General features: G+C 40.7%; 1 protein-coding gene across 2 annotated transcripts; it reads left to right on the forward strand.

The window, feature by feature from the left end:
- The first annotated feature begins 302 nt into the window (after window positions 1–302).
- Window positions 303–9713, forward strand: ide (insulin-degrading enzyme). 2 transcript variants are annotated; one of them, XM_049736696.1, is made up of 25 exons: window positions 303–463; window positions 1385–1569; window positions 1684–1891; window positions 2065–2234; window positions 2322–2444; window positions 2575–2687; window positions 2761–2923; window positions 3034–3126; window positions 3214–3305; window positions 3410–3490; window positions 3583–3686; window positions 3746–3848; window positions 3959–4081; window positions 4256–4338; window positions 4779–4923; window positions 6465–6575; window positions 6678–6798; window positions 6943–7034; window positions 7167–7278; window positions 7700–7867; window positions 7944–8216; window positions 8479–8540; window positions 8640–8712; window positions 8791–8858; window positions 9010–9713. In XM_049736696.1, the coding sequence occupies exons 1-25, from the start codon at window positions 369–371 to the stop codon at window positions 9103–9105; spliced, it is 3057 nt and encodes a 1018-aa protein (XP_049592653.1). In that variant the 5' UTR covers window positions 303–368; the 3' UTR covers window positions 9106–9713. The 2 variants fall into 2 exon arrangements, with proteins under 2 accessions (XP_049592653.1, XP_049592655.1); XM_049736698.1 differs by having other exon boundaries at window positions 311–463; window positions 1409–1569.
- Window positions 9714–11166: the final 1453 nt, after the last annotated feature.

Here is an 11166-nt window from a genome sequence, read left to right on the forward strand (position 1 = left end):
TCGCAAGACATTACGAAATTTGTGACGAATTTGTTGAAACAGTACGTTGTATAGTCAAGAAGTACGTGGCCATTTGTCTGCTGACAGCTGTGCACGCGCAAACAAGTCAAAGCTTTGAAACCAGATCGATCCATCACACTCAACTTATAGGCCTTATAATCGATACACGCGTAAGTCACATTTTATTGCTTCGTAGTATTTTGCGCGTATTAGGAACACGTTTTAATGACCTTCAAAGTTATACCCCATTGTTACAAAAACGAATTAAGCGTTTTTACACCCTGCGCAACTTCTCGATGACATCTGGGATCGACTCTTATTGTCTGAACTAAGATGGCGGTGTGAAAGGCAAGGTTTGTTGTCCATGGATGCAAAGTATGTATAAGTGTATCAATCGAACGGCGCAGTGCACGAAATATTTCCAAGCAGCAGGAAGCGGCCCCAATATCAACAAAGGATTTGCGTAAGTTTCACATGGTGATTTATATCGTTAGAAGAAGTAAATGTGTTGTTATCGCATGAAGTCACGCTAGCTAGTCCTTGCCACAGACACCGGTCAGGGCCGTGTTAAGCCGGGTGGTTGATCTCCGCTTTCCATCTTAAACACTTCCTGTGTTTCTTCTTAAATGATCTGCCTTGCATCCTGTTTGGTGCAAGGACTCTAAAGGATCAGTGCATGTTGTGTGTATTTCATAGACTGTATAATACAATTCGACTCCCAGTTTCTCGCTGATGGCCCCAACATTCATTGTTGATGAGTCAGGTTTTCATTCCAGTGGGCGGCTCCCCACATCCCGTATACACTACAGACCTTTCTCCTTCAAAGTGCTTAAATTGCTCAATTTAATCTTAAATTGCAGACAGATGCTAATGTAATGCCCATAGAGTTATTTACTTAGCTGGTGGTTGGCCTTCTGAGTTGGAGTTCAGAGTTAAGTTCAATAAATGCTGTATTACTTGTTATCTAAAGGCAAATGTTCATGGGGTCTCTATTGTGATATTAATAAGAGTAATCACACAGCTTTACAATTTCATATTAACATAAATTAAGAGGTGGCTGCCTCCTTCCAATTTCCACCCGAAGGCTTTAGGAACTTTGACCTCATGAAAACTGTTACGTGGCCAGGTTTGTTTTATGGTTGTGCGATATAGCCTAACATTTACTTCACGGTGTAAATGAAGAGCTTTTTTTCGGCCTTGCCACTTACGTGCAGAGTTTTCTTCAGGTTCCAGCAAAGTTTTTCAGTTTAAACATTTGATATCTTGTCTTAAATTGAATACAGAAACGATCACTGCGTTCCTATTTACGTCCCGACTTCATTGGAATTGGGGTTTGAATATATGTGAATCTCTGCTCATACTGTATACATCCTCCCTATTATAGGCTGGTGTCATCTTCTCCACTTAGAATGATTGACCCAGCTCTGAAGAGTGTGGTCGCAGACATAATTCGCTCCCCCGAGGACAAGCGACTTTACAGAGGCCTGGAGTTCAACAATGGATTGAGGGCCATGCTCATCAGTGACCCAACGACAGACAAATCCTCCGCAGCTTTGGATGTCCACATTGGTAAGAAATAAAGAACATTTCTATGTGGTATACCCATCATCTGCAGTATATCGAAAAATGTATCCTCCCCTCGATTGACTGTACCTCAGTGATCAGTCTACTTTTAAATTTCAGGTTCATTATCCGACCCGGCGAACATCGCCGGCTTGGCGCACTTTTGTGAACACATGCTGTTCCTGGGCACAAAGAAATACCCAAAAGAGAATGAGTACAGCCAGTTCTTGAGTGAGCATGCTGGCAGCTCCAATGCCTTCACCAGTGGAGAGCACACGAATTATTACTTTGATGTGTCTCATGAGCACTTACAAGGAGCTCTCGATAGGTAAAGGACTATTTATTTGATTCTATTTCATCTTTCAAAAACAATGATTTGCCTTCTACGGTATTTCAAAATAATTTCCTCTCATGGTTTAAAATGCCATTCCCAATTTACATTTATTGTCACTAAGCATTTTTTAAATAATGATCCACACTGTGTCATAATGTCATCTTTAGGTTTGCCCAGTTCTTCTTGTGCCCGCTCTTTGACGAGAGCTGTAAGGACCGCGAGGTGAATGCTGTTGACTCTGAGCATGACAAGAATGTGATGAATGATGCTTGGAGACTCTTTCAACTCGAGAAGGCCACTGGCAACCCACATCACCCCTTCAGTAAATTTGGAACAGGTTAGCATCACAGTGCAGCATTTCGGCTGGTTTGCAAATATATTATTGTATTCAAGAAGCAAATATGATGTGCCCTGTCCATTCCAGGGAACAAACTGACCCTTGAGACCAGACCATCTAATGATGGCATTGATGTCCGCCAGGAGCTCCTCAAGTTTCACTCGACGTATTACTCCTCTAATCTAATGGGCCTCTGTGTTTTAGGAAGAGGTAAGGCAACCCAGAGGAAGATTTTATTTTTTTAGGAGGCAATGTGTTAAGTGATTTACATCCCAATATTTGGTAAAGAGCATCTGGCCTAAGACAATTTTTTTTTTACGTACCTCGACCTTACCCGCAGAATCCCTAGATGAGCTGACGTCTATGGTGGTCAAGTTATTTGCAGAAGTAGAGAACAAGAACGTGCCTGTCCCGGAATTTCCTGATCACCCCTTTCAAGATGAATTTCTAAAAGTGAGCAGCTGTTCTTTGCCTTTGCTGATAACATTTTAAAAAATAATTTTATTTTCCCTGTTTGCTGTGCCAGCAATTCTACAAAGTGGTGCCCATAAAAGACATAAGGAATCTGTACGTGACGTTCCCCATCCCAGACCTGCAGAAATACTATAAGTCAAACCCAGGACACTATCTGGGACATCTGATAGGTCACGAAGGACCTGGAAGTTTGTTATCGGAACTAAAAAGTAAAGGTAGGGCACGCCGAAGGATTACACAGGGATACCATTTGAGCATATGAGGATTCAAAAAAATTAATTATTATTATTGGATGCCTAAGTAGTGAAATTGTCATTCTTTTAAGGATGGGTGAATACACTTGTTGGAGGCCAAAAAGAAGGAGCTAAAGGATTCATGTTCTTCATCATCAATGTTGACTTGACAGAAGAAGGCCTCTGTAAGCAGTCTGTCGTGTTTCCCAGTCTGGTGTTTGCGGAACACTCTAAATTGTAAAATAACCTCTTCATGTGCGTGTCACCAACAGTACACGTGGAAGACATTATCTTTCACATGTTCCAGTATATCCAGAAACTGCGTACAGAGGGACCTCAGGAATGGGTGTTTCAGGAGTGCAAGGTAACTACAGTATTACATTATTTTATAAATTAAAAAAAAAAAAAAAAATCTCACTGACACTAAATTTGAGCTATCGATGACTTTGATTCTGTCTTTCTCTGCAGGATTTAAACAAGGTAGCCTTTCGATTTAAAGACAAGGAGCGACCTCGTGGCTATACCTCCAAAGTGTCTGGTTTACTACACGTAAGTGGTTCTGTTTCCTGTCCTGACACTCACCCTGATGCTGCTCTTAACTTAGAGACTCATTTCTGTTAATGTCTTATTTGTTTTTTCAGTATTACCCACTTGAAGAGGTTCTAGCGGCAGAGTACCTTTTGGAAGACTTTAGGCCAGACTTGATTGAGATGGTGCTGGACAAGCTGAGACCAGAATATGTCAGGTTAGTGGAGTCCTCCTCAAATAGTGGGGGGCGTTATGTCACATATTCTCTACTTTCAGGGTTGTTTTGGTGTCAAAGTCATTTGACGGTGAAACAGACAAGGCAGAAGAATGGTATGGTACACAGTACAAGCAGGAGGCGATATCCATGGAGACCATCAAGGTGAATCTCTGCAAATACAGTGCCAATCATCACTGTGCTGGCAGTCAAATTCTTCTTGCTTCTGATGAACGACATCATCTTAAGACCATTCAATCATGTATGTGTTTCAGAAATGGGCCAGTGCTGACCTCAACGGCAAGTTCAAGTTACCGATGAAAAATGAGTTCATCCCGACCAACTTGGAAATTTACCCTCTTGAGAAAGACTCTGCTTCCGTCCCTGCTTTAATCAAGGCAAGTGTGTTGTGGCGGCTGTGTTTTGACGTCAGAGTACTGGAGCGCCACTTATCATTAATGTACACAAGGAGCTTGATTTTAATTATAGATTACATGGAAGAAAAAAATCCGGTGTGATTGTGTTTGCTAAAAGAAGGTTGAGGACATTTTATTATTGTGTGTTTTTTTTAGGACACAGCAATGAGCAAGGTGTGGTTCAAGCAGGATGACAAATTCTTTCTTCCCAAAGCGTGTCTGAACTTTGAGTTCTTCAGGTACGTAATTATTTGGTTGCACAATTACCCATTTAAATGACCTTCATTAGCTCACACAATCATTTAATTACACATTAGTTGGTCATGAAAACTTCAGAATAACTGCTTTTGTTCCTTTCCTCCATTTCTGTCACATCAGCGTTAGCTTAATTGCGCAGAATGTTTTTCTTTCTTTCTTTGTGCTGACTTAAAAATGTTACAACATTCGTTTTCATTCAAATACTGCCAGCGCGTGACAAAAATATTTATATGTTCAAATATTTTCAGAAGTATAAAAATTATTTGAAGAAAACATTTCCAAGAAAACTTCACTTGCTGATAGTATACATTGTGTGCATGATATTTTGTTTTGCTGCATTTTGTTTCCGAGGTCAAAGAGGGAAATAATTGTCATTTGTAAATGCACTTTCTTTCTGTGACCCCCTGCTATTTTTCTACAGCCCGTTTGCATATGTGGACCCATTACATTGTAACATGGCTTATTTATACCTGGAGCTCCTAAAGGACTCCCTCAACGAGTATGCATATGCAGCCGAGCTAGCTGGTTTGAACTATGACCTTCAAAATACCGTCTATGGGATGTATGTAAGTATTCTGATTCCCTCGTAAGATTTATGTTGCATCCCAAACCAAAAGCCCCCCCCCCCCCTCCTACACTTCCCCCGACTGGGCTATAGTGGCTCAGCCAGGCCTCAATGGCGCTAATTGTGAAAAGTAATCTACTTTTTCTTCAACGTAAAGAAAAAATTATTATGAAAATAAAACGCATAAACGAGACCTGGCTGGTGTCAGTATAGCTTTTGTTCGATCCCGATTTTTTTTCCATCCTTCGTCTATCTTCCGTTCATCTTCCCCAAACACTCATTCCTATGAATCCCTTTATTTGTGCCTCAGTTCAGGCACGTCGATTTTTATGCTTGTTCCTGTGCTGTGAAACTATCAAAACAAGCGTGAGGCTTCTCCTGATGTTTGTGCGGGACAGTCATGAGGCTGCATATACATACTCTTCCTTTCAATCTTCACATATTTGCAATGTCTCTCATTCCCATCAACTGTCTTGTTGTTGTTTTTGTTCTCCCTCCTTCTGTAGTCGCTACTTATATGCAGATCCGCTACACTGCAATATGACCTACCTGTTGCTCAGGTTACTGAAGGATGATTTAAGAGAGTATACATATGCAGCCCGCCTGGCAGGGCTGGTGTATGGCATAGGCTCAGGGATGAATGCCATCCTTGTAAGTAAGCTTTTTGAGTCCCGCGGGGAAGTGAAGCAAGTGCTGTGAACTGTCCTCTTTGAGGACTTTCGAATGTGCAAGTCAAATTGATTGCTTGTCCCACCAATGTACTGCAAAACGTTTCAACCAAAAAATGCTAGAGTCAACACAAATGGCTAAATATCAGCAAGCTCAAGCAGTCCACTCCATTATCTCGATTTACATTTCTCCACCCGCAATGTCTCTCATCATCGCATCGTCTTTGGCTGATATAGCAAATAGTAGTGCTTGCACATGCTGCCGTTTTCCTTCTTTGAATCCAGATCAGCTTTCTTCAAATTTTGAATCCGTACTATTGACAAATGTCAATGAAATGTTTTTTCTTGACTACTACAACCGTTTCCACTAAAATTTGGAATAATCCACTAATAATCTCTCTTTGCTGGTATTGCTCATTAACAACCTCTCGTTGAAAATGATGGTGGTCTTTCCTTGGTGACATCACTTTGGAATATCTGTGAACTGTGCCCAATCAGTTGACCATTTGTCAAGTCATGTGATGTGGGGAAGAATTGGTGCGGTTGCTGAATCACGAAGGGTACAGAATGATGACACTGCAACTAAAAAATAAACTTGTATCTTCTATTTTCAAATTGTTTTTACACAGAAAAACAATAGTTTCCTAGGAATGTTCCTTTCTCCCAATACAGCACCACTGTGTTGAAAATGATATATTTCACCATAAAAAAGTGCATGAACAGCTTCATCCCCCTGGTTGGCTGTATCAGATTCGATTGTCTCCAGAACCAATCGTCCCACAAGAGATGACCATCAAGTTCATAAAAATGATTAAACTTACATTTTGACATTGATCAATCTGTTAAATAATCTGGCTCTTTCTCACTGTTCCAGCTTTCTGTTAAAGGCTACAATGACAAGCAAGACATCCTTTTGAAGAAGATCATTGAGAAGATGGCCACATTTGAAATCGATGAGAAGCGTTTTGACATCATCAAGGAAGCGGTAATCGCGATTGACGTTATCACCATTGCTGTGTTCTCGCCAGGAAATTTTACAGTGCAGTATTTACTCTGCTTATAATTTTTTTTATATTTAATCCTGCAGTACATGAGGTCTTTGAATAACTTCAGAGCAGAACAACCACACCAGCACGCCATGTACTACCTTCGTCTACTCATGACTGAGGTGGCTTGGACCAAAGATGAACTCAGAGATGCTCTCGAAGGTGAGATGACTGTTGTTGTTGTTGTTTTTTTTAAATATATTTTTATTGAGCAATGGTATCCTCATTTCTTAAGATCCTTTTGAGACAGTGGGGGATATAAGACATACTAGATGTTATTTTAAATAACTATTATCTGTATTCCAGATGTAACTCTCCAGCGCCTCAAGGCTTTCATACCTCAGCTGTTGTCTCGGTTACATATCGAAGCCCTTCTTCATGGCAACATCACCAAGGAGGTTAGTTTGTGTTTTACTTCTTAGGACAGAAAATCATTTCTGGTGTTCGCATGCAATCAGAAATATTGCCTAATGTGTTTTATTTGTAGCACTTTCTAATTATTCTTTCTGCCCTCTTTGCCGTGTCATTAGTCTGCTCTTGGCATGATACAAATGGTGGAGGACACTCTGATTGAGCACGCACGCACCAAACCTCTCCTACCAAGCCAACTGATCCGCTACAGAGAGGTACAGGTTCCAGACGGTAAGTCTTGTACTCCTTCACACTCCGGAAAAGCACTCGTAAAATCAACACCCTGCCAGTCTCACACTGCAAGCACAGTGAAGGACCCTCACCGCTCACGTCATCTGTGACGCAGCCTTACACTTGAAAAAGCTTCAATTAAATTCTAAATTCCACCTAAGGAGACTCGTGCTCAGCAAGTGTAAATTGATGTCATCGAGCCAAAAAAAGGACACATTAATATTAACAGATAATAATAATAATAGATAATAAATAATAGAATAATTTTTGTTCCTTTGAGAATTGGAATGAGCACAATGGCCTCCATCATGCCTATCCAGAAAAAGTTCCAAACCACTAAGATTAATCCGAAAGCCATTGCAATGATTCTCTTTTGATATCTTTTGATTTGAAAAAGTGAATATTGTCACGTTCCTGGCAGGTGGCTGGTACGTTTATCAGCAGAGGAACGACGTGCATAACAACTGCGGCATCGAGATCTACTACCAGACCGACATGCAGACGACCCACATGAACATGCTGCTGGAGCTCTTCTGTCAGATCATCTCCGAGCCGTGCTTCAACACGTTAAGAACTAAAGAGCAGCTGGGTGGGAAGCCTGATATCTTTTATAACAGTGTCTTATGCTTTGAGCTCTAACCCAATTTCTCTTTTGGACCCCAAAGGCTACATAGTGTTCAGCGGGCCAAGGCGGGCTAACGGGGTCCAAGGTCTTCGCTTCATCATCCAGTCTGAAAAGGCGCCGCACTACCTGGAGAGCCGCATCGAAGCGTTCCTTTGCAGCATGGAGAGATCGTTGGAAGAGATGAGCGAGGAAGCCTTCCAGAAGCACATCCAGGCCTTGGCCATCCGCCGCCTGGACAAGCCCAAAAAGCTGTCTGCTGAGTGTGCCAAGTACTGGGGAGAGATTATTTCCCAACAGTATAATTTTGATCGAGGTGAGCAAGCGCTGCAAATGTTCTCCTCACCTTTTGATCTCTTCTGTGATTGCTCATGTTTCACATTAAGAGTACATTTCTGGATAGAGGCAGCAGGATATTGGACACTGTAGACAATAAAAGCCTAGTTTCAGGATGAGGTTCTTAAAGATGTTTTTTTTTTTTTTTATTGCATTGTACTGTTCATAGGTAAAAGTGTAAGTTTACACTAAGACAAAATGATTGCAGGAATACCAACATTGTGATCATCTTTGTGTCGTAGATAACATTGAGGTGGCCCATCTGAAGACGTTAACTAAAGATGACGTTATGCAATTCTGCCGTGTAAGTAGATTAACCAACCACACACGCCCTCACGATAAAATAAAATAAAATCAGACTAGTGGTTACAGTTTCATTTTCATCTTTGTGTGCCTTCCACAGGAGCGCCTAACCCTGAATGCCCCTAAAAGACACAAGATGTCAGTTCACGTGTTGTCCAGAGAGATGGACACCTGTAAGTATCTGCAGTCACGTGACCAAGTAGAAGGACACCACACTGCTCAGTCTGACCTCACTTTACCGTGTCTCTTAGGTCCCCTCGTTGGAGAATTTCCTGCTCAGAACGATGTCAACTTGGCCCCTGCGCCCTCTCTGCCCCAGGTGAACTCCATTTACACAAACACATCTTGTTTTTGAGTCGGTAATGGGAGTTTTTACTTGGATGTTCAAATTGTTTTTGTTAATGTGACAACTAGTCCCTAGTGAGCTAAAAAGAGGATCTTTAAAGATGTTTTTTTATGTGTTTCTGCAGCCGTCGCTGGTCCGGGACATGACAGAATTCAAGAGGAGTCTGCCTCTCTTCCCTCTGGTCAGACCTCACATCAATTTCATGGCAGCCAAACTGTGAGCGACACTGGCTGTGTCCAGACGCTGCGCCCGTACCGCCACGTCACGTCAAGAAGACTCGGATCTGACTGTGTTTGTGTGTGTTTAGGGGAGTACATATGAATGTGTAAGTAAGCAGTCTGGATTAACTAGAAAGAAGTAGATGCTTGGAAACATGCGTGTTGTAGAGTTACACAGGTCACCATAGCTGTGATTAATGGTAGAGCCTCATGTTCCAATTGAACAGGAGATGCAACACTTCAATAATGATGTCACAGTCCTATATAAGCTTTTTGTAGAGGAGCTTGACATCACCTAACATAAAAAAACTTTTTACTCATCGTCATGTTCATCAGCCTCGTTGCGATGATTTTAGTGTTCAGACTATTTTCATTTTAAACTGTTCATATGTTGGGACCCATTTGAGCTATTTTTAATCAGCTTACTATGAATAACCTTGCCCATAGAAAGTTATTTATTTTTTTTTAGATTTCAACTTAAAATACTTTAAAAAAAAAAAAAAAAGAAGACATCTCAGGGGTACTCAAGTGCTGATTTATAGTCTCAAAGTTATGTTGGTCTGTCATCTGCATTAGTTTGTTCATTTAAATAAATTTGATCAAATCCTAATTGTCATTATATAGGTTTTTTTCTCACAGACGGTCAACCTGTTGTCTTACTTTTGTTTTTTACAGGGATAATTCAACACATTCACATGCAAACCGAAAATGCATGTTGTATCATTTTTTATCAGTCTTGGCATAAACCATACAAAAGAGGCAAGTACAAAAGTCAGACTGAATTCCGATAACTAAACGTGTTTTGGCAAACTTCACCGTGCACATGTGAATGTGAGACACAGCTAACACATTCGTGGTCAGTGTGTCTGCAATCTTTTTAAGCCCCTCCCATTTTACCTGAGCCAAGAACAAGAGGACCTCATACTGCTACAGTAAGCATCTGTTCTTTCCCTAAATATATGTTCTGCATGTAAAATTAAATTGCTTCGTCAACTGTTGTATCAAAGCCTCCATCATACATGTTGATATACATATAAACCCACGTGATTGATGCACGTAAAACGGAATTGCTACGAGAAGTGATTTATTCCTAAAATGGTGGCCAAGAGAAACAATGTTAAGTTTAATCTGATTGAATTGGAATCAGAAATGTACATATTTTAAAATGAAAATACTTGACATTGGTTGTATTGTCCCTGACAGAAACAGTCGAAAACTGTCAAAAGGAGGGAAATAAGTCCTGAGCAGCTTAAAGAAGAGAAAGATTGCCAAGTTATGTCTCCTTAAATTCCGTAAGGAAAAGGAAGTTAAATCAGTACCCCTGGGGCACAGTTGCTGACTAAATAATATTTTCATCTGAGATAGAAGTGCTTGCAAACACGTGAAACAAGTGGCCAACCAGCAAAGTAAGTGCTGTCAGCTTCCATTTAAATATTCATTCACTCATTCATTGTCCAAACAGCTAATATGTCAAAATATATTAAAGAGAGAAACAAAAAGAGGTCAATGAGATTAACTCTGGAATAAGTTTTTGACTTTTTGAAGTCAAGCTTGGGCATCCCATGGAAGGGCGACGGCCTTCAGTAAAACAACAGGGAGTTCTTGGACAATCTGGCTCATCTAGTTCACTAACTTCATTAAACACCCAAGAAACTTATTCTTAAGGAGATTTTACTTGTTATGATTGTGATGGTTTTGTCTTTTTTTTTTCTAACGTGAGAATAAAATCTCCGCTGAGTCACACAAAGCGTCTAGACAAAAGCATTCATCATGTGGATTACTTGGCTGTTCCCGTTTTTCTCAGGTGTGTGCCTAGGGCATGGCACATAATAAAACCTGAAAAGAAATTAAATCTATTGTATGCAGTTGAACAGCCACCACACCCACACTCTCCCACACACACACACCCATGCTGGACCAAGTCAAGGTGACATTGTTATCCAAGTCAAAGTCTGCTTTATTCTCAATTTCTTCACATGCTAAGACACACAAAGAAATCAAAATTACGTTATGCGCTGGTTGCCAGTTGAACATCGTTTTATTGCATTGGTTTCAATAATCGT

The sequence above is a fragment of the Syngnathus scovelli genome, chromosome 12, assembly GCF_024217435.2.
Source record: "Syngnathus scovelli strain Florida chromosome 12, RoL_Ssco_1.2, whole genome shotgun sequence".
NCBI lineage: Eukaryota > Metazoa > Chordata > Actinopteri > Syngnathiformes > Syngnathidae > Syngnathus > Syngnathus scovelli.

Coding starts and splice junctions, on each gene's coding strand:
- ide (XM_049736696.1), top strand. CDS start 369: ATGCAAAGTATGTATAAGTGTATCAATCGAACGGCGCAGTGCACGAAA. Junction 3,306..3,409: donor GGGTGTTTCAGGAGTGCAAG/GTAACTACAGTA, acceptor CTTTCTCTGCAG/GATTTAAACAAGGTAGCCTT. Junction 3,491..3,582: donor AAGTGTCTGGTTTACTACAC/GTAAGTGGTTCT, acceptor TTGTTTTTTCAG/TATTACCCACTTGAAGAGGT.